This window comes from Anguilla anguilla, chromosome 3, assembly GCF_013347855.1.
Source record: "Anguilla anguilla isolate fAngAng1 chromosome 3, fAngAng1.pri, whole genome shotgun sequence".
Taxonomy (NCBI): Eukaryota; Metazoa; Chordata; class Actinopteri; order Anguilliformes; family Anguillidae; genus Anguilla; species Anguilla anguilla.
Window position 1 is genome coordinate 49,441,247 of NC_049203.1, and position 23,935 is coordinate 49,465,181.

The window sequence follows — 23,935 nt, forward strand, 5'->3', positions numbered from 1 at the left end:
TAGTGATCAGGATCAAACTTGTTCCATCGTTCTTGCATCATGATCTCATTGACCAAGCCAAATTTAAGCAAACGTTCATTAATATTGATAACATGAAATAATGGCTCATCAATCCCTCTGAACACAGGTCGCTTTGTGTTCTGTACCGATGACAAATTACAGAGTCCGTGCAGATTTTAAGCGTGTTCAATTAACAGACACCTACCACCATAGTTTTAAATTGGCTTCATGTCAAACACTGCCATGGTACTGGTGTACCGTGCCAACTATTTGCCTTGTGATGAGATGGGTCCTGCTTTTTATAAACAGAGCAACATGGAGGATGCCCATTTCTCTCTAGACTTAGGTGGTTTGTACAAGTCTGCATCAACTCCTAAAGACCACTGATGGTTGGTTTCAGGTAGTGGTGAACGATGCATAAAAACAAGGCTCAAGTAGGTTAATTTACCATGTGAAAGGAAAACGGAGCAGAAAAAATAAAAAAAACAAAAGAAAACAACAGATGGGTCTCTAAGCCAACATGAGTGATTCAGACTCTAAGACTTGGCATACAGAGAACTGATAGTGAATTTTCTCATCACCTCTGCAGAAAATTGAAATTTCCACATCGCTGCCCCAAATCCCCAAGTATTATTGTCCTGGACCTTATGAACAGCACAATTATCCCTGACCCGCGAGAAACTTTGTGAATTCACCTGTGCTCTGATACGGTGTGAAAATGTCCCCATTCAATCCAGAGCGAAAATAGAAATGGGAAAAGAAAACAAGCAGTGATTTGCATTAAGTGAGCGATGACTCACTTGTGGAATATAGTGCTTTAATACGGCCTTAACTGCATAAATCACTTAAACGTTTATGCTTTCCAAACTGAGCCAGTGACCCAGACAAAAATAAGTCCAGCTGGTTAGTCCTTTTCTCTCCACCTAAGACGGGCTGGAGTTTAGTCACCTCCAGCTCAGAAGGAAGACAAAACGGCGTCAGAGAAACACCTGACTGGAGCTCTTGGAGGGAAAATAAGGGGTGGCTTGGGTTCGCTGCGGCCCACACAAAGCTCGGTGCGCAGCTGTAGTGTGCATTTCCTTTGACCTCTGGCCCAAAGTCCCTGTTTACAGAGGGAAACTGAACTCCCCTCCTACACCGCAGCCCAACTCCTCCGAACACGCAGAGGAAGCAGAGCCGCTCCCACTGCTCTTCTCAGACGAACCATTTGTGTGTGCTACATGTGGCAATGTTCAACTCTTTTGATTATGAATCAAAGGAAGAACCAAACAGTGCCTGAAAAGCACCCGAGGTTCTGCTTGATATTAGGCTGCATAAATACATTATTTCCCAAGCTGGCACAGTGACCACAACCAACACGGCTTACATTCTTACTGAATACAGCTGTGTATTTAGCTGGTTGCACAATTAACTTTCTCAAAGATACAAGATTAGAGCCCGTCTGGGGAATGGAACCTGGTGTTACAAACCCAGGTTCTCTAACCATTATACTTCACTACCACCCTGATCATGCAGAAAACATCAGAGGAAAAAAAAAGTCTGCCTAATCAAAAAAGTTCCACAAATGGAACTGACAGATTTGGTGCACCGTCCTCCTTAATTTGGGTATTTTCAGAGAAAAGGTGTGCATAGCTCTCAAGCCAAGAGCCTAATCTGACCCAAGGCATTGTGGGTGTATGTACTGTCAACAGCTAGCTGCAGTAGTAAACTGACTAGCACAAATTCAGCATATTTGAAGGGCAGGAGGTCTTCTCAAACCGTATGTTAAATGCAGAGGTGCGCGGTGGCAGCTTCAACAGTTTCACATGAAATGGGCCCCAGCCAGAAGAGCAGCCTCAAACACCCACGAGAATTTTTGAAAAAAAAAGGGCCAATAATAAGGGTGGGAAATGATCGCCAGAGGCGAGTAGGCTAATTCATGTTCCGGGCTAGACCAATTTGAAGCTCACTAGTCCGTCAGGCAAGTGATCAGCCCAGCTTAAAAAAAAGAATAGGCAGGGGTTGGGTTAAGGGACTTGAATGACACCTGCCTAATCCAATCGCTAGCCATGAAACAGGTTTTCACGGCAACATAAACCCCCTCGCTATTTCAGAAAATCACTCACATGCACTTATTTCCAAGGATAGCTCCGCCATCTGTGCATGAGCAGCACCACACACGTCCTTCAAATTTTCGCACGTGATCCGTCGTATTTTACAGCCCCATGTATATGGCTGTTCGTATCTATAAATTACTTTCGCACCAATTTTTTTTAAATCTCGTGAAGCATGTTTCATTTCTTAAAGCTTGTTCTTCTGTACATGTTCCTCAGAGCGAGCGCCACCTCTCCTTTGCCTTTCCAAAAAGCTAAGGAAAAGCACAGCCCGCACGCCATGGACATTCCCTTTGGATTATTTCTTGGACAACTTCTCATCATTGAATGAATTAAATAATTAAAATAACCTGTTTTCTGTGTACTCAGGTTCCCTTTGTCAAATAATACATTTTTGTCTAAAGATCTGAGACTATTCAGTGTGACAAACATGCAATAAAAAGGAAAATGACGAAGGCGGCAAATACTTCTCGTCTGCTCTGTACCTCCTGGACACTGTGTGCAGAGGCTCCTGGAAGGAGAGTTATTCAGGCCCCTACCACTCTACTGGAGTCTACTGTGGAAACTAGCGTGCTAGCTTCCCACCCGGGTGATGATGTTGATTTGTCTGGTATTTTGGATGTTCTGTCTTGGCTGGTTAGGGGTCTCCTGTGTTTGGGCTAGCGTGGCCAGCTGGGACAGAAAACAACAGTGTTTCAGAACACTCACACGGCAGGGGGCAGGGGAGTTTGGACTTCCTCTTTTCCTTTCACTCATATTCTCACCACAAGGCAAAGAAAGCTTCACAGCAAAGAAAAACATATTTACTCGTTGTTTTTTTTTCATACCTGCTGTTATGAAATAATAAATGCTGATAATATCCTGGCTTAGTTTATTTCTATTATTGCATCCATTTTAAAATGTCGCATCCAGCAAAAAATGGCGAGAATAATGGAAATTTCTTAAAAATTGAAACAAAGTATTCATAAAGCAGTGTACTGGATATATTAGCTTCTGTACATGAGAAGAAAATTATGAGAACACTAAAAACCCAGAAACACGTCCAATTTTGTCTCTGTTTTTTTAATGCGATATGTTCAAACATGAAAATTCTCCTGGAGGCAAGTCAAAGACTTAAGTTTTCTCCTGCATTTAGACAGATGAAAAGGCTGTGTGTGGGGGAGTGCTTTGTACAAGACAGAGAACACTCCTGAGATTATCTATCGCTCAGTGACTATAAATTGGCGCATATACAAGCACACGAATACTCCAATCTCACCCCGATGGCAATACTCTGATTATTGAAATGGTTGGGTAAAAACACATTTTTTCTGATTATTTGTATCGGTTCAAGGTGTGTATTCAAAGCCTGATTAAGATACCTGTATTTTTGCCAAAGCTTTCAATTTTTTTTGGTGCATAGACATCTCAGACTTCCTCAGATTTCTTCCAGTTTTTTGAAACTGCACGTCAAAGATCCAGGATGAAAACGAACATGGCTGCCATTAGCGTGCCGTTTCCATCAAGCATACGCCAATTAGCCTACGAAAAGAATCAAAATAAAATCGACCATAGGAGCAAGCGCATTACTTATATCTAAATACAACCATAAACTGATTGCTTCCAACAGTCAAGGCATTGCGTGTGCATGTAAACGAAGCCTGTGTCTACGTGACCCTGACTGTCCGACTCTAGCAGAACGACCATCGCAGAGTGCAACCCTGGCCTGACATTGACATGACAGCAGATAGCAGCGGCATTCGCCTCGCACATCACCAGTCACCCCCCCAGGGCACAAGCATATAGGCCAAGCTTTGGGGAAACCTGAGAATGCCAGCCTTTTTACTCCATCACAAACAGCGTGTAGACAAGCCCACAAGCCTCCGCTTTATAACGTGGACTCTGGGGTCCATTCCAAGTGCCACGGAAGACTGGGTGCACAAGAAGCTAAACATCCAAGTACGAATAAGGGAATCACTGTGCTTTTCCCTAATACTTCGCCAAACCTTTTCTTTCATTATTTGGAGGACATAAAGCAATACTCACTTTAATTTTTCACTTTTGCTTAACGAGCAAGTTTCTGCCATGCTGCTTGAATTTAGTACAGCAGCACTACAGTAGCACCTTGTTTGAGATCACAGTTAACGGCTCCAAGGATTTTAACACTTCCCATCGCCAACTCCTCTACTGCAGCATGTCCTCTGCCTGTCACTCATACTGGAACCTTAAAGCGAAAGCAGGAAAAATCTAATCAAGGAAATTCATACCTTTTGTCTGAGTGAACTTCGTGCCATCTTCCTGCCAGATACTGGCGAATTCGCTGTTCAACAGTAAATCATCCTTTTTAACCGCTGCAAGGTTCCTTCTCACTGGTTTACAGTCTTATGCACTCTGTTATGTTTAATGAACAACCTTGACATTAACAGTTGGAAAAGTTAATATTTTTCTTAAGGGGGAAAACGGTGAATGTGACCTCTCTCAAAGTCTGTAGTAATGCAACCCTCAACCTTTCTGATTATTTAGTCTATTTATAGGACCATGTGTCATTGCACCAGACTGTTTTGTTAAGTTGATTGTGTCCTGGTTTAGAATTCACCGTCTGTTGTTCTTGGGTTGTTTTTGTTTCTCTATGATATGTTACTTTTTAAGTAGGCCAACATGTTTAACTGGACATCCTATCGCTTCTTTTATAGAAAGGACGGGGTTAATTCTGAGCATGTCTGGTTGCACTTTCAACGCTGTGCAGACATGTTCCCACTCAAGCTTACCACAGGGGTTGTGTGTGTGTGTGTGTGTGTGTGGGGGGGGTAGATTTTTCAGTCACACACTTCCTCAGGGGGTACCAGGAAACATTAGCTTGTGTGGGAGCTGTGCCTGTATGAGCCGCACCAGGCTGAGCAGGTGCCAGTAGCATTCACATTCACAAAAGGTTGTCCTGGCAATAGCAGAAACAAAGCGACAGAAAATCTAGCCATCTAGCTAGTGACTGGCTTCAGACAGTAGCTAATGAGAATGCTAACTGCCTAGCCTCTGTGTGCACTTGCATGCACATGTCAGACTGAGGCTGCTGAGACACATCCACTCAGTTTAGGTTCTGACTGGCTTGACCTCACTTCCTTTTTTCTTTCCTGAAATAGCCCTCTGTATGTTCTATCAGGCGAAATTTCCGATCTGGCTGGGTGCTGAGAGGGCAGCGCTCCTCTAATGTGCTTCTCTGCTGCTCCGCAGGCGAAAAAAGGTCTTGTGGTTTTCTGCTCAGTGGCTGATGTTGTGTCACGCGCGCGGGTCGCCTATCGCACTGCCGCAATTCTACCGCTCACTGGCTTCAAAGGCAGGTCCTACTGGCTGCTTCGGCTATCAGAGTTACTACATCAGAGGGAAGGACATGTCAAAGCATCCTCTCTGCTGAAAATGTAGAGTGGCCCTGTAGATTTCGGCCAAAGAAATTCATGTGAAGGCTAATGGTGCTGATTAATATTCAGTAGAAGTGAGATCGCTAGGCATACATGTCTGGTTTATAATACCTATGTTCAATATGACAGCATTTCATTTAAAGCCAAATAAATCATGGCCTGCTAGTTAGTGACATTTAATAACAGTATCCATCAACAGAGCTCCAGTACCCATTTTACACTGTAAAGCTGAAACCAATCTGGCTCCATTAATTCAGGTCTAAGTGGTTCTCCGTTACCGTTTCCCTCGCCTTTATCCCCAGTTCTGATCGACGACTGTACGTGCACCAGCACTTGTTGCCATAAACTCGTCTATCGATTCAGAGACTTGTGGGTGCCCAATCCTGGCAGGCCAAGATCTAGAGCTAAGTGTGTGTTGCCCTGTGAGGCTGCATGCCACAGTCGGTATCGGAAAGGGCCAGATTCTATACAACGCTGTGGGCCCATCCAGCCCCTTACATTATCTTTTTATGTCATACTGATCAGTGTCAGTTTGACCTGCTAGAAGTAATGGCACTAGCCTACTTACAAGTAAGCTGCTGGTGGAGGCAGAAACTGAAACTATGTTGCTTCTGCCTGGGGTGAATACTGAAGAGATACACATGGAAGGGAAAAAGGGACAAGGCCACTGTCACTGATCTGGGAAGGCACCAATAGTCTGTGAGACATGTGCTACTGCTCTGGTTGTGAGCAAAAATGCCAAAGTAATCACCCTCTACCAGGTCAGTCAGTTTTGGCTAGAGTGTGTGCAAGTCTGGACATGCCTTAAGTTCATATTTTAAAGTTCTGTAATTATTTTACATTTCTGCTCGCCACTATCATAACAATAACACATTAGTGAGGAGGAAATTTGTGGAAATGGAACGTGGAAGAAAGCGATCAACCAAAAAACCTTTTTCCTAGCCTGTTTAGAACAAATTATTTCACTTTCTTCAAGTGTGTGCCTGTTATGAAGCAGCAGCACACAAGAACACACACACAACACACACAATGTATACATAGGCCCACACATACAACTTAGCTGCTGAAGGAACAGCAGCTTGTGCAAGGAATTGTGCCTTTACAATAGTAGGGCCAAATGCAACTATTCTGTATAAATAATAAAAAAATAAAAAATATGGGCAATATAATACTTCTCTATCTTCGCCTGCCAAGTGCACCCAGGTTGGATTCTTTTCACGTTTCCAAAACAAAGTGTTACTGACTTCAGTTCTGTGTCAGGGAACACTGTTTGCTTTGCAAACTTGTTTTCCTGGCACCTTGGCAAACAGAAAGACAATGGGTAGCCATAAAATAAAATACGGACACATCAAAGTTCCCTGGCATTTAACACAAATACTCCCATTGACTGTGTACCTTAACAATGTTAAAAAGTTTTGTTACTTTACATGTATTTGCAAACCAAATACGCAAGCCCCAAGAACAACATTAATGTTTCGGTCCCAGTTATTGCTACAGGATATTATTATCGTGCGTGTTGTAATGCAGCAAAGAGAGAGATGGTCAAAGCAAATTCATAATGTAGCCTGTGTTACTATTCATATTTTCTAACCATTTGAGGCCACAATAAAATTAGTAAAGTACTACAGAACTACACAAATAATTTATTCCACACACACATTAAATATATATTATATAATATATGTCACACACACACACACATATATCGCCTCGATCTTGTCACTCAAAAATAAATATTCAGGAGCCATAGACTTAATATGTTGCTAGCTACCCAACGTCAGCTAACCGTTTTTACTCATCGGTGTGTGGTCATAAATGTTAGCTAGCTAGCTAGCTACATCACATTCTAGTGTGTCTCATGGATGACAAGACATGCTACACACAGGCAACTGCCGAAGGAAAATCGCCGCGCTAGCTACATAAAATACACTTCCGTAATACATTTTTTTAGCTAGCAAGCAAGAGCTAAGCAGTCAACTTTGCCCGCTAAACCCATACAATGTGTAATCTTCGGCTTCATATTTGTATCTATTAATTGAGAATGGCTATATAGTTAGCAAAATGCAGTACGTTCGCACAGTATAGCCATGAATAAACAGCTAGACTAGAAAGCTACGTCAGAAGACTGTTATCCGCTTTAATAGCCAATAACGTTAGATTAGTTAGCGCTAGCTACGGATAACTTGGACGTATCAGCTAACAGTAGCAAACAACCAAGTTAGAAAGCTACAGCGCTCGCTAGCTAGTCTACTAACTTAAATCCCAGGAATGAAACGAAAAAAAAAAACAGCCCCGTTGGCTTATGAAAGGAATCTTCATACAATACTTCAAAGTTTTTTAATGTTAAGGCTCAATTTCCATATACGTAACCGAAATTTAAAAAGAAAATACCAGCTATCTTGTGACTAAGTGATATGTTAGCTTGGAGCTACCTTGCTAAACGAAAACAATGACTGTTGTCAATTGCTAAGTAGCGCGTTAGCTAATATCTCACAAACAAGACGGCTGACGATATACATAAGTAGACACATAGCTAAACTTACCCAGCAGCGCAGTAACTAGTTTTATGACTTGTATAAGCAATTCTACAAAATTACATTCATATGCAAAGTTAAATTAAATATAGAATAATAAGTTATAATACAGCCATCGTTAACGAATAAACGAACCAGTGCACCTACCAGGTCAAATCCAAGACGAATCTCGAATAAGCAGCATAAAAAAGTATTGCTATATTTTCAGAATCTGGGAATATTAAGTGACTTATTTTTTTGAAACAATGAATAAAAATGACATAAACGGTCTACTGGGAACATAATCGATCGAATTGCATCGTTTCCTTGTTAGTCCAATTCGAAATGCCGTTTAGTGCTCGTCGCAAAAAAGGTCTCACACCCACTAGGAGGAGAAAGAACTGCCAAATTCTGTCCCCGCCTATCTCTGCACATGCGCACTGCTTCGTCAACCGGTAGACTTCCTCTTGCAAGGATCACCCCGATTTCCAGAACAGAGAAGGGAAACCGAAACGCAGGCGGGACATGCATTCCGTTTGTTTTCTAGAACATTCGTTGCACTTTATCTATACACTTGCGAATATAGATACACATATATGCATGTATTTAAACGTGGTTTGTACAAAAAGCAAACAACGGTAACATAAAATGGTCTATATCTGTGTTTGCTGTTGGATTTAATTCATCGTAGGCTATTGTGAATGGAAGTAGTGATATACATAGACGAGTCGCCGACCGATTAGAAGCAATTCAGTCAATGTGCATTTTCTTTCCAGAGTATGCTACTTCAAAGAAATTAATTAATTAAATTTTACAATTTTATCGTCATGTTATATTTTCAATTATTTCTGAACGTTTTTTGGAAATAATTTTAGCTAAACATGAGAAATATACATTCATTCACTGAACAGTGGTATGCGCCGTTTCGCAAACGTGTCAAAGTGATAAAATTCATTTTTGCACTGTGAAACTGAACGAAGCACTGAGTTTAATTGGTCTACAAGCATGTCCTCTTTTTAGTTGCACCGGGGTTAGGAAAACAAGTAGCCTACTCGTCGACCGGCGTTTAATTCCCACCCCCTTGCAGAGACCAGGTCTGCATAAGTCAGCGAGCTCAGGCTGTGAAATTGCGAGCTCTCACGTACCCCACGTACGCTATTTACTCGTAGGTTATTGACAACACAGTCGCCATCATTGGCAGGTATGAAGAAAACATGAAGGTATTTTATTTTGTAGCCTATATTTCCTGCTTCCGTCCATTAATCAGATAGCCTACTATTTTATAATACGAGGCATTTCAGTTTCTCAGTAATTTTATTTCACGATTTAAGTAGCCTATCTCTGGAAAAGATAAACGAACAGGCTATAAAGCAATAAAATGCGTTACTAGCTTACTCCATTGGGCAGTCTCTTTTACGCCAGTAATGCAGTGTTAATGATATACAGAAAGCGGATGATTAGCGTAACAATTTTTCAGGATCACGTGTTCTTTAGTGCTGCAAATGATGAAAACTGGGACCTAACAGCACCCATTCTGGATCGTTATCTATTGAATCCTCTGACAGCCAAGCATAACACTGGGCTTTGGAAAGTACATCTGGAATGTAACGGTTATCAGTTATGGCATACACAATCAATGCAGACAGATACCAGCAAACCAGTCCACACTCGTGCAGTTTTTTCAGTACTATACAGTCACCAATAAGCTTTGTAGCAGTGGAGGTTTCCTATAACACTGAGAAACTTCATAAAAAATATATGGTGAAATATTTACACATAACCTAGATGTATATTACATATACTCAGCGGCAAGACCTGTAAACTAGGCTCCAGAGGTTATGCTTAATCTAATTCAATGAAAGATTGTGTACGCCACCTACTGGTGAAATACATTCCCTTTTTTGCTGGTTGCATAATCGAATTCGAATGTCTTTCCGTCGAGAGAATTATGGAAAGAGCAATATTAATACACGAGTGAACAACATAAAAATAAATACATGCAAAGGCATGCATATGTAACAACTTCTCGTATAGGTGTGTAATTGTATACGTATAGAAACTCTCGGTGCGGAATCGTCTAATATGGATTATTGCAACCTAGCCTGACAATGTGTGCAGGCAGAAAAATGAGAAGGAGAATCAGTAGAACTTCACAAATGTCTAGTCTATCTATAACCAACGAGCCATATCACATTCATACTGAGCACATTCTGTGCTGGTGATATCGTATGAATGGAGACAAAATACATTTTGCAAAGAAAAACTTTAATTATCCCACAGATAGTTAAGGCTAAACACACAGAATGCACCTTGAACACAAACTGATCATTATCTGGCTATTCAGGGCCATCCATAATACGCATGCGCAAGTCATACTGCGCGCCCCCCCCCCCCCCCACGCACACAAAAGAAGGATAACTGCAGCATGACACAAAATAACGTTCAGTTATGGATTCGTTTATTGTAGCATTTATTGGTGTTCGTACGTGTAGCAGGGAAACATACGTATGTTTAGTTCAAACCTCAACCTTCTCGTGAATGGTGTTTCGTCGCCATTCACGACAGCGTGCGCGCAGCTGAAGGCAGCATATCCGCCTATCTGGCCTGCAGGTACAGTCGCATCGGCCCCTGGCTGTAGAGACGGGTCAGTGACGCATATTCGCATATTGATTGTTTTGTGTAATTATTCAAATAGAACGTTTTAGGGCTGAGTTGAAGTGGTCAATCTCTTTCGAAATGTTAAAGAAAGCAAGCGTCCCACCCGTCCTATAAGTAGCTTAAGGTGTGCACATTGTTGTTTCTTCTTCTTTTTTTGAGGGGGGGGGTCTATACTGTAAATTGTACTCGCACAGTTCAGTTTATGAAAACAAGCGTGGGGTGGTCACAAATTGTTTAACAAGCGCCATCTACTGTCAATTTTGCTGAACAGCACATGATATAGGACGCACATTTTGAGGATCTCGAATTACGTCACAACAAAAAACATTTAAGTAGACTCATTAGACTTACAACAACAAAAAAATAAATTCCTGTTCTAGAAAGATAATGTAGAAAAATGTAGAAAGAACAACAATAAACTGTTTGAATTGTTGTTTCAAATCATTTTATTGCTTTGTCATTACATATACTCCTTGGGATTTCTTGGAGACAGGTTGGGTGGGTGAGCCCCAATTCTAAAACTTCAATATTTCTGTTATTGAACATTTACAAAGCAAAAGGATAACTCCAGTAATACAATACATTACACTAAGATATTGTGAATTTGCTTTTTCTGTATCATAGGCTAGTGGTCTATTTACAAGCTGTTTATTTATATATTTATATATAGGATAAAAAACAAGTAGAATACAGTTTTAGCAAATAATAAAGTATTAGACATAACATTCAGTTTGGTGGAAAATGCAAATGGCCTCATATGAAATATTAATCAAAATAACAGCTTACAAAATAATTAAACTCCTAAGTAAAGAACTTCACTGGATGGTTAGACTCACATAGCCATAAAATGGAATAGTTTTGGATCATACCAGGAAAATAAAAAGTAGCTATGCAGTCTGTCACAAAACGTTTTTCATCAAAGAGTATTTGAATGTTGATGAACTGGTCTGTCAATGATGTGCATATCTTAAAACAACACTGCACATGATAAATAAACTTTTTAAAATGTATTTGTTTAAAAGTGCAATAGGACTGCTTTACCACCAGAGAGATTCAAACAATTGAGACTACAGTCCAGGGGGAAAGATGGAGAGAAGAAAAAGCTACTGACCTTGGTTATTGGTCACAGATGTTACGCACTTAATTTGATGGGAGAGAGGGAATGTTTCCTGTTTCACTCACAGACACGATAAGCTTGTGAATGGAAACTTGTGAACAGTTAACAGTTAATATACGCTGATAAATAACTGAAAGGAAGACCCTGGCCAAATTGTTTTGTTCAATTTCAAATCGTAAACATATTACAATATTGGGGGCAGGGTTCTAGTAGCCATTATTTAAAGGCATGTTGTTGTTATCCTGTACAAGTAACCCACTGACAGCCAGGACTGAGTCAAGCTAAGGCTAAGATGTTCACTTCCTGAATTTACAGATCCCTTTTCACACACGTCTGCCTGGTTTGGATTATAATCTCTTCATACCAATGTACTTACGAAAATAATAGGACAGAAACTATGATGCTGGGTCTTACAGTAAAAATAAATACATAGTTTATAAAACTGAACAGAAAATTTTCTATTAAAAATATTTTTAACAAAACAATTCCCTTTATCCATTTAACTACACAAGTATGCTATGTTTGTCGTACACTAAGTACAGAAAGACACAACAGTGTAAATCTGAGTGTAAGAACTAGTGCACCCCAATATATGCTCTGTGACAATCGTCTTTGTTCCTGGAACAGCCTTTATGGTTTTAGGGGTGTCTTTTTTCTCTCCTATTCCAAACACTCTGTGGACCAGCCTTATCAAGGACCTTTCCTACAGCGTTGCAGGTTAATTCTGAAATTGGTAAATAGTCTAATATGTACACAGAGGACATACTAATATGAAGTGCGTGATTGAAAAATACTTATGTCCATGATACTGTCATGCCTTACTGACTTCGTTCTTTATTAACGATGGTCGAACTGTATAATGATTTGTATGTCCTTGGTAAATCTCACCCTACTGTGTAATTGAGGAAGCCGTACGGGTTTGTTTTGGGATATGTCTTGTGCTTTATGAAAACAGTCTAATCGATGGACGTTTTTCGCTCCGTTCTTTCGTGTCCAGCTGGGCCTCAGGCTTCATAGACCCTGCAGGGGAGATAAAATGTCCGGGTCAATACAGCCAGATGTCTGCAGTGATACTCGGGCCGCTCCCACGGGAAGAGAAAATGACAGCTCCAGCAGGACGCTTTTAACATCAGCCTATTCTGCTCCTCCGAACAGTTCATGCACAGCGGGCGGCACAATTTAAAATACTGCTGCTTAAAAATCGAAAGGTTTAGCAGTGTGAGTTAAGAGCGGTCCTCTGTGCTTTTCATCTGAAAAGCATTAATACAGAAATTCAATAGGCCGGCTGCTTTTCGCAGTTGCTCACCTGTTCTTGTCTTTCCAAATCCTGAAGCGCTTCACCAGGTTTTTGGTGCTCTGCAGTTTAGGGTGCAGGCAGTATTCCTGCCCTTTGAAGCGAGCCACGTTCTCCATGGTAACGCTGCACAGCAACAAAGGAGAAAGGCGTTCGTGTTAGATACGTGTCTTCTCCCTCAGTGTAAACAATCTAAGACTCCGCCATTTGGGATATAATAGCTTTTCATAAGTACCTGTGGGGATCTGTTGACATAATGTGTCAAAGTAACAGTGCTGCAAAAACTCATCTGTTCGCCTAGCCAAACGGCTGATTTTGTGTGTTACCAAGGCTTACGGACTATAAATGGAAAACAAACCTACTAAGTACACAAATCTCCATCATAAATAACAAAGTGACAATATGATCTATAATATGATCATTATTAAAACCTTTAATAGCTTAAATGTTAAATAGCATTTAATAGCTTAAAGTTACGTGTTAAAACTGTTTGTCCTGGGGTGGGGTTGTGCAGGAGGTTTGGGAGATATAAGTTTGTGCACGCACTAACAAACTCGGGACTGTTTGTGCTCTTATATTTGTACACAAATATGAATAAAAAGATCTTTAAAATGCTGTTTGTCCCTTTGGTACAGTACAGTCTCTGAAAAAAATGGTACAAAAACATGCCTAAAAAGGTACAAATGCTTGTCACTGGGGTAGTCCCCTAAAAATACATAAATTGTACCCCAACACAGCAATATGAAATTCATTTGCATCGTTTTTGCTTGTGAAAGGTACATATTAGTTCCCAAATATAACATCATTATACATTCTGTGTGCATTTGGGAAATTTGTTCCTTTAAAGAACAAAAGTGTATGAGTGTATGTCATCTCCTGCTGAACTTTTGACAAAAAACAAACAGGAAAACAGAGGACCAGGCAATAACATACATTCAAGAGAAAGAGGGGACAATTCCGCTAAGTGTGAATTCAGAGCCTTTATGAGGCAGGCAACAGGTCTATAAGAGCCTAAAAAAAGAGCTGTCCCACGTGCCCAATGCCATTTAGCACAGTGAGCTCAAATTATATACCCTGCTATCGTCTCATCTAATTATTCACCTGCACAGCCAAGGGAAGCTCAACTCCAGTCACAACACTTCCTCAAAAAACAGAAAAGGAGGCAGAAGAGAAGTGGTAGGTAGAGGCAGCCCTGAATGTTAATCTGGAAGACCTCTAACTAATGCCAGGCAGTGAGAGTGAGAGAGCGAGAGAGACTCGAGATTTAAAACCACCTTTATTGTCACAATTCCACCACATACACAAGTGGCAATCAAAATATAATCACCAGATCATCTGGCAAGGAGAAACAAATAATGTCAAAATGGCACACAACTGTGCAAACACTAAAAATGAAGGTCCAGCCTCCCTTCCCCGTCGACATGACACAGAGCAAGACAGACAGAGAGAGAGAGAGGCCACACTTTCCAAAGCCTGCTGGGAGCTTGTTTCTATGAACGCTAGGGCCCACCTTCTCATGCAAATAGCCCTGCTAATTGTTCAGTAAGTAATTAATCCCACAGTCTAGCTCAGCAATCACAGTGCTAATCCAAGGGTTCCAATTCAGGCCCAAATCTGGCAGGAAAAGGTTCAAGAATAATGATGGGTCATCCCAAGAGGATTATGGGAGAAGCTCTCTACTACAAAATGCAGTCTGTTGAAGTTCAATTTTGCACTGTCTGGGAGTTACTGTCTACATGTTTACCAGAGATACATTTCACATTTATTTTAAAGGAAAAATAGTACTTTTTAATTTACAATAATTATATTGAATAGTTTTAATTAAACAAAAGAAAGGCAAACGGTGCTTTAGGTAAATCCTGAGAACATTGCCATCAACTCAAAATGGAGAGCGATGAAATTAATTGCTTTGGGATTATCTATGCATTTTCCATGAAAATGCTGTTCCTGCAATGCCTCAGGTGAACAGCAGGTGGACACAAAGCACATGCTAAATATAAGATCTGGAACAAAGTCAGATATAATCCATTTCTTAAAGCCTTCAGAATGTAGCTTACCCATCATCGCCACTTAACTCAGCAATATGCAATAAATAAAATTCTTCTACTTCAACATTTCAGATCTTTCAATGCTCGCAAAAGAAAAGGTGTTCTACATTCAGCTATGTCAGGTGTTGACAAAGAGCTTCTTGATGGCAAATCACAATAGAGAAGGACCAATCACAGCCTCTTAGAAGCCGGTTTAAATGCTCTCATCTGGAATAGGGGGCCCTTATCAGCCGGCAAGGCTATTCAGCCGAGGCAACAATAGCCATTTGTGCGAGGACGCAAGCGAATTCAAAGAGAAGCTTTGAGACGGGGAGATCAAAGTGAGACTTTAAAAAGGCAAACGGGACTGGCTGAGAAACTGGAGCCTACTTCGGGACACGCGGTTGCGCTTGTGAGCGAGGCATCACAGTGCGTTCCCCTCGCTGACGAGTCGTACTGTGGCCTGCCTGCGTCAGTGTGTGAGGTGGGTCGGACTGTTAGGGCCACGCACGGCAGCCCCCCTACACAGAGGCCTTCTGTTCACCGTTCTGGGGGAGCGGTTGCAATAAAACAAATGGCAGGTTTACCTCATAAACCCTGCCCTCTGAAAGGCAACCTTGCATGCTTGTCCAGCTGTTGAAACACACTTAGAACAGAGTTGCTCTTTTGATTGATTTGAATGATCTTCACGTCTTCACGTCACTGATTTTAAAAATGTGAAAACAAAACATGTGACTTGAAATACCATAGGATACCTTTTCCACTCCCATCTTATGAGAGGAATCTTTTTTTATAGTTCGCGTGTGTACTCTTCTCTTGCTGAGTGTTCACATGTGGTTTTTGTACACGTGGTTTTGGAACTTCTGATTTTGTTAGTAAGGAAAAGCATGACTGGTTTTAAAGTCACTGAGCTCTAAAGTCAATCTGAATTCACAGGGACACAAAACCTGCTTATGCTTCTGATTTTCCTGCATACCTAGGAAATACATACCCCAGTCAGAAAAGTGTTACTGTTCAAAATGACCCTGTGTGACTCAAAGCAATGATTAAGTGAGTCTTGGATACCGAATGCAATATGAAAAAAGGATTAAGAACTGCTCCATTTGCAGAACAGAATGTGTGATACCATATGGATTGTAAAGACAGTTAGCAAGCGCAACAAAAATGATTGAAAACAAGGAAATGGAAAGGCTCACAAGATCATCTTCTCTTGACAGAAGGGGTGTTTAGGTTTTAACTCCAGTTTCTGCACATCCTTATACCGGATCTTCGGACCCTTCCGTGTGCACCTGCACTTGTACGCTGCAAAAGAAAGGCGCGCATTTAGCCACAGACACCGCCACAAACCAGAATCCTGATTTTTTTTTCTCTCTTTGCAGTACCTGCAGAAGTCTGAGCCAGGACTTTTGTGACCATGAACTATAACAAACAACAATAATTCATCTAAGTGTCTCATTTAAGGACAGCCTTTGTTTCTACACAGCCTTCCCCTTTAAGTGGCATGCACAATACAGTAACTGCACACACAAGCACACAAACTCTGCCACTAAACAGTTTATCTCCAAAAACCAAACACCACAGTCTAAGTGCCCCCTTTTGAAAAACAACCCTAAAATGCAATATATATAGGTGTGTGTGTTTGTGTGTGATCTTGACCTAAAACTGGTCTCTGTTCCCAGTTGCAGGTGAACAGCTGTTTATTTTCCTCTCTGAAGGAGCGTGTGACCTACATCTTTTACTTCATCAATCTTCTCCAGTCCCAAATTCTCAGAACCATTTTTAACATACCCTGGAAGAAAGGGGCCAACACCAAACTCACAGGTTAGCCAGAGAGTAAAAAGAACACACAATCGGTTAACGATTGTGTGTTCTTTTTACTCTCTGGCTAACCTGTGAGTTTGGTGTTGGCCCCTTTCTATATATATATATATATATATAAACTTACTACTTAGACTACACTCCAAGTAGGAACGTGAGTTGTGCGTCAATCTAGCAAAATTAGATGCGGTAAAAGTCAGTCAAAATCGTATCACCAGGGTGTTCACGCACAAAATATATGCAGTGTCAGTAGTTAGCCTATCCGTTTAAATATTACGTTGTTTTAATACCGTATTTTATTAATTGGAATGAATATAAAGTTCGAACAGAACAGGACAGAACATGCTCACAACTGTAAACTGCAGTCGCTCGCTCACCAGTGAATGACATCCGAAAATAGCATGCTAACATCCATTCGAACAGGTGTTTGGACAAAAACGCTTTAATCTGATGCACTGAACTATGAATCCATTCTGTTTTAACATTCTTAAATATTCCTAGCCCAAATTTTACCATAAGTCATTCTAGATTGAAATTTTCATAACAAATGGTAAGATGCGTTAAGCATTTAAAATAGACTACATTTCAACTGTTTTAGAGAACGAAGGGGAGCAATTTGTGAACGAGTTAAAGTGTGTAAAGCCTACCTTGAAACACATATAAGTGTCGTAACGGCGCGATTTCGCACGTCAGAAAATGTCAGATCAATCATTTGAAAATACAGGCTAAAACTTTTCTATTTCCATAAACAATGGCAATAACAAATTAATATCCAGTTAATCACGCAAAACCAATAAGAGAACGAAATAAGCACATTATCATAAAAGAAAAATACACATTTGGAATGTCTCAAAATATGTCATCTTATTTAACCCGATGATACATGTAGCTATATAATCCCCTTTTAGATATATCTGCCTCTGAAATCATTGGTATTCACAAGGTTGCTTTGCAACAACGACTTGCAAGGCTAGGTTACAGCAACAAGGATCAGTACAATATATAGGTCATTTTGAACAAGAAACATGAATAATATTTACCTTCTACGTTGAGAAAATATATGGCAATAACCAATAAAAGTAACGCAGCTGTGCATCGGTTCATCTTGTCTGGTTGAGAACCTCCTCAAATTGTTAGCTATGTAATTCTGTGCCGAATGTTGGATACTTAGCTAAATTATTCACTCCAGTTTACAGATACCCTTTAGCAATTCTTGTATATTGACATTAATTTATTCCTTTTTACTTAATAGCCTGTATAGTTTTTGCGCTCTTCAAAGTGCTGACGAACTCCGCGGGTTAGCTCCCCTCTTAAAGAAATGTCACTCGCGCTGCTGAGTGCTCCTTTTTGCAATCTGATTGTCTGCTTTGAGCTCCCGCCTTTAAAAAACAGCCCACTCCTGTCCTCATTAATATGCACGACAAGCCAACGAATCAGTCACTTCTATAAGACAAGTGAATACAGAAAGGAAGAAAGAAAAAGCAGCAAAACAGAAAAAGACGCCTGTCTGGTGAAAACGGCGGAGATAATAGTATTTGATTGGACTGTAGGGTTATCCACGAGGGAACAATTAATAGTTTTTTCTCTTGGAAAATAAGTCAATGTGGTACATTTAGCACATGCAGATTGCTGCAGTCTGTTGAGAACACACATAATGTCAGGTTGACCTAGTAGACATATTTATTTGGATGGTGTTCGTTTTATACACTGCAGTGGTAGCGTACGTTATTTAAAAAAAAAAAAAAAAGACTATCACGTTAGCATAACATTTTTGATTGAGCAGTCAGGTCACTGTGCGGTCTTATTCTGGCATGTTAGACCGTAGTATAGTATATAATTTACATTTATTTAGTTACACATAGTTCTGTGTAACAGAATTTTGAGGACCCCTTTCTGGTACTGCAAGATTACGCTATGCAGTATTGTGGAAATACAGAGATAAAATCAGTTTCTTATCAGAAAAGATATTGATATTTTCCCCAGAAGAACATGAACAAGAAATCAAAACGTTCGTACTATAATTCCATCTTGACACTCAAGGCAATCATTTTTCAAACAATGACACCATAGTGTTCTTATGTAGGACATGTATTGTCTGTCCAGGTGGCTGCCCTGTGTTCAGGTCCTGTAGGAACAGTTATTAAACCAGTGAAATTTCAGTGTCTGACCTGGAATGTCCTGGCTATTCCCAGACTTTTAGAGCTTTGAACAGCTTTCCAGAAATCAAGCAACATTCTCCTCATGTATTCTTGGCAATCCATGTGTTTGAACATGCACACATCTTGATATAATTAGATAATTGCTGCAAATTTAGGTGGAATAGTGAGTTTTGAAATGGAAATTTATTATAGGAAGTGTAAAGTTCCAGTCCCCTGGTTCGTGTACGTTATGCAACAGCTGTTTTTGGATCTATGCGATTCCTCATCACGTATGATCTTATCCATTGCTTTCCATCTGTATTGCTGTATGCTGTTTCCAACAACAACAAACTTCAATCAACCCTCTGGAATTTGTGAATAAAAGGCAGCTGTAATAAGAAGGTATTCATTTCCGCACCTTGAAAGGTCTTGCCTGTCAGTCTAGTTGCCGTTATTCCCCACATGAAGCTGAAATTAGCCAATAGTTCACACAGAGTGACAGCCTACACTGTCACTCCATGGTGACCTTTGAAATCACAGTAATCTCCTCCCTTGCATTTAGTCATCATTTGCTTTTGTCATCCATTTTTATTTCCTCAGGACTCTAATTGCTATGATGACAGTGGCAGGCAATGGCCACCTTTTCAAGTGACATCCTTCCACAATGCTCTTGAGTAAAGTTGTTGGCTCTATTTAATTAGAAATAAGATGTTTGGTACGAATGAACGTTCAATCGATTTCCTCCTTTTCCTATGGAGTAGCGAGGAGCTTGTGACACTAGAATTAATTGGAAAAACTTTGGTTCTGCGCTTGGCTACGCCCTTTCTCACCAAATATGTTAAAGGGTGCATAATGGAAATTGTTTTTTTAGAAAAAACAAAGAGAGTGAAATGAACACAGATCCTAAAATAAATTTTTCCAAAACATGTCTTTGCACTTTAGTTGATCTCTGCAAAAGCTTTGCATTGCATTTCTACAAAGATGACAGCATGGCATTTAAGTGGGGCTGTTTATTTGTGACTGATAGTCACGACTGCCTCTGAACCAATAAGGAAAGACAATAATGAATGTTCCTCAAAACAGTGAAGACAGAATGGGAATAAATGGCCCTTTTGTTTAATTTAAGAACCACAATGTCCAGAGTCTGTGTATCCTGTGGCTTTGTAATAGATAGCCATGAGAAGGGCGTTTTTCTCTTCCTCACTCACATTTATCTCATTCACAGAAGAAGAACTCAGATATAGAATATGCAGTGTTCCAGCCAAGCCTGCCTTCCTTACTGTCATCAGCCATACCACAGTTGTCAGGTGTTCATTTGCATCCCAGCCAAGTCTCCAGGTAAAATGATAGTGATAAGCGTGCAAATTACGTTAATTGGCTCTTTTTAAAATGCCCGTCATCATCAAACAGCAGTTCTGAAGAATCTCTTCAGCGAGCAACACAAAAATATCCAGGAGAGAACATGATGACAATTCACTTTCAGCTCACATCTGTCAGTAATGTCTCTGAGAAACAGGTTTATGTCTCTGTAAGAGGGAACTTCAGCCATTTTCAATTGATAGTGATGTGACTTTAACATGATACTGTGCTCACAATCAATAACTTGACATGTTGTGTCATATATATGACTACTTGAGGATTGAAAAGGAAGCCTTCAAAGTATGGTTTGCCCTGGGCTGAATTCCCTCCAGTTTTCAATGATTTGCATCAAGTCTGTGGGAGGAACTATAAAGTCATTATAACAGTTTTTGTTCCACCATTGGATTTCTCATTGTTTAATTACATTAAACAGATTGTACACATACTTTTGTATTTACAAAATACTTCTTTATGCAGATAACGTCCTGCTTCCACTTGTGGACAAAAACAGTTCAGAGCTGTCTTCACTCAAGACTTCGGGACTGTTGTTTGCAGTCACCTAGGTAACATTTTATTTATACATACAACATATCAAATGGGAGATTTTGATGTGAGTGCCCCCATTTCGTAAATATTTCCTTGATGCGATTATATTGGATTATGCAATAGCCATTAAATATTTAGCTGTCACTAAAGATGACAGATGTATGTATACTTGCAATGGGAGCAACAACAAGCACAGATGTTTTATTGAATAATCGAATGGACCACCAGCTGCTGAGTTTGGCTTACCTGTGTTCCATCTCCCTGACAATATGACAGTTGGTGATGACAGACCACAATTCCACAATCCGAAAGACCACCAGTGCGGGGCCAGAGAATGTTTACGTTGACGTCAGAAAGAGCCAGACTTGTCCATTTATAACAGGAGGGACTGTGCCATTAGTCAGGGCCAACCCCCGCACCCACTGACAAAGTGCCACCTGCACTCAAACTTGAGATATTTATACAAGGTAACCCAAACAGACTTACTGAGATAGGCATACAGGGGCACAATTATCCGGTCAGATAAATACGGATGGCGACTCGCACAGTCAACATGGTCTTCCAGGCCTGGTGAGAAGGGACGCTACTAGGTGGGGGGGGTGGGGGATGAGGGGGGTGCAAAGGATCAGATGAACATCGCTCCCTTCCAGCGAAGGTGCTAATTAACCTGGGCTGCTGTCCATGCGTGCAACAGCTCGGCTGACCGCTGAGCGCTCCACGCTACATTATGCCGATCGCACGGCGACACGTTCGCCCGCAGCTGGGAGAACAGACCCTGCGCTCACCACGCTCCCAACGAGAGTCTGCCAAATCACTGCGGGAACAGGACGCAAGGGCTGACTGCGTGCCAGGTGCAGTCCTCCATTTTACCGTCGGCGATGATATTTAGGGCGTTAACTCCACCTGAGAGCCACACTGTGGCCAGGCGCTAAAAAGAAACCGTTGGTCGCAAAGCATTGTGAGGAATTACTGCGCGCACACTGAAAACTATGAGTCAATCCTGTCTTGAGTACAAGCTTGCCTTGTTTATATACTGACACTAGCAATGGGAAAAATCCTGGTTGTGAGGCGTGGGTCCTGTAGAGCTTTAGTGTTAGCCCTCAATCAACAAACTGGTTTAGATCTCGAGCACCCGCTGAGCTGATACTCTTTACACACTAAATGGTTGTTGTAATCAATGGCAAGAACAGAATAATTAAACACAGACCTGAGGCTACTATAATCAACTTAAATGAAGATTCCACAGTTCTACAGCATTAATGTAACATGCACTTAGTGGTGTTAACATACTCCCATATGTTAACATAAAATCCCATCTGCATATACTTTATACAGTTAAACCCTGAGATTCAGCACTTCACTCCTTTCCCTTACACAACCATCTCACTACAACAGCATTCATATATGCAGTTTCTTTGTCTCTTCTCTAGCATCTCCACCTTGGTTGAAAACAGGTGTGATCCTCAAAGGGTTCGAGAGAGGAGGCGGAAGCCAGACCAGTGGTGGGTGGCGACAGCCCTGATGTGATAGCAGTTTGCTGGTCTTTACTCTGTCTCTTCTCTAAATTGCTTAATTAAAGGCATTATTAATATAGAATAATGATGTTTGCCAAAGGTGATAGCTGTACTGAGAGACTGATTCCTGCGGAACAGTAATTTTTCCAAAGTGAATTTACAAACTTAAAACACGAGTGTGTCATGGCATACCTTAACACTAAGCTGCATCAAAAATGTTATCTTCACGTAAAAAATTAAGCCCTGAGGTGTTTGAATGGCATGGGACTCTTTCAGCCAGTCAAAGTAAATTCCTTACTTCAGACCACTAACAGTGTTGTCCAGTGCAGATTAGGTAACTAACGTGTCTGTACAGGATGTTACGACAGGCAGGTCCTGAAAGTTAATTGGCTGTAATGGTTTCAGCTTAGGAGCACCAGTAGCCCCTGGCCTTGTGTTAAGTGTCAGGTACCCCTGTGTCCACTTGTTTTCCAACACCTGTTTGAATGAAAGAGCACAGCATTTGATTTTTTGCCTACCTTACTCAGCTCAGAATCTGGAGAATCCCAGAGCAAATTTTGGGCAAGTAAGACAATTTTTCTGGTTGGCTCTTCTTAAAATGAAGAGAAAACCATAATAAAAATGTTGTATAAGCTTTTATCTTCATTGATTTTGGAAATGGTCCTAAAAGTAAAATCACACAATAAAATAAGATGAGGAAAGCATGTCTATATTGGAGATGAGTGAGAAGTATCATTTGGACCACGCTTTTAAATGGTGTCAGTCAATGTATATCTGGACAGGCACACAAACACAAGCTGATACAGAGGGCAGTGGAGGGAACACAGAACAGTGGATGAAACACAAGACAGTGGATGGAACTCCGGGAAGTGTATGTAACAAAGGGCAGTGCATAAAACACAGGGCAATGGATTTCATACAGGGTAGTGGATGTAACACAGGGCAGTGGATGGAATAGAGGGCAGTGGATGTAACAAAGGGCAGTGGATGGAACACATCATTTAAGTCATTTAAGCTTGAAATATCTTGCCCTGAAGCCATCTGAATAGATAGCACTTAATATTTCTCTCTCTGTCTAGGAGCTGTTTGTTTTGTTTTGTTTTTCCATGTGGGCAAAGCACTGGCTTCCATAGTAACAGGCGATTTCAGGAAAAAAATTGGCCTCAAGTAGAAAGGCATTCTTTTTTAACCTTTTACTCAAAAACCTTTTTTTATTTGTAATGTGATAGGTTCAGATAGTACTGTTAACAGTAATAATAATAGTGACGGTAATATTTATGACTGTTAACATATAATTTTTCAATGGCTTTTAAATAATTGTAGAGCCCTTAGGCCATACACTAATAACATTTTTGAGGAGGACATGAACAAACATGACATGTGTTGGGTGAGTATCAACAGCCCCACTAGCAAGACAAGAATTTGCAATGGCAACGCTACAGACATTGTTTTCTGCACCATTGTTG

General features: G+C 40.6%; 2 protein-coding genes across 6 annotated transcripts in view; both read right to left on the reverse strand.

The window, feature by feature from the left end:
• fam13b (family with sequence similarity 13 member B) overlaps window positions 1-8,407 on the reverse strand; it is a 48,206-nt gene extending 39,799 nt beyond the window's left edge. For 4 of the 5 annotated variants that reach the window (XM_035408428.1, XM_035408429.1, XM_035408430.1 and 1 more), the window contains exon 1: window positions 8,167-8,407. The gene's annotated coding sequence lies outside the window, so the exon portion shown is untranslated. Of the gene's footprint in view, window positions 1-4,339; window positions 4,406-8,166 lie in introns of those variants that run through there. The other variant, XM_035408426.1, reaches the window with a different exon arrangement.
• Window positions 8,408-11,084: 2,677 nt separating this feature from the next.
• Window positions 11,085-18,351, reverse strand: cxcl14 (chemokine (C-X-C motif) ligand 14). Its single transcript, XM_035407668.1, has 4 exons — window positions 17,953-18,351; window positions 16,291-16,396; window positions 13,080-13,193; window positions 11,085-12,793 (listed from the first exon to the last, which is right to left on the reverse strand). Exons 1-4 carry the CDS (start codon window positions 18,014-18,016, stop codon window positions 12,778-12,780), a joined length of 300 nt encoding a protein of 99 aa, XP_035263559.1. The 5' UTR covers window positions 18,017-18,351; the 3' UTR covers window positions 11,085-12,777.
• Window positions 18,352-23,935: the final 5,584 nt, after the last annotated feature.

Coding starts and splice junctions, on each gene's coding strand:
- cxcl14 (XM_035407668.1), bottom strand. CDS start 18,016: ATGAACCGATGCACAGCTGCGTTACTTTTATTGGTTATTGCCATATAT. Junction 16,397..17,952: donor ATATTTTCTCAACGTAGAAG/GTAAATATTATT, acceptor TTTCTTTTGCAG/CGTACAAGTGCAGGTGCACA. Junction 13,194..16,290: donor TGTCAAGAGAAGATGATCTT/GTGAGCCTTTCC, acceptor GTTGCTGTGCAG/CGTTACCATGGAGAACGTGG.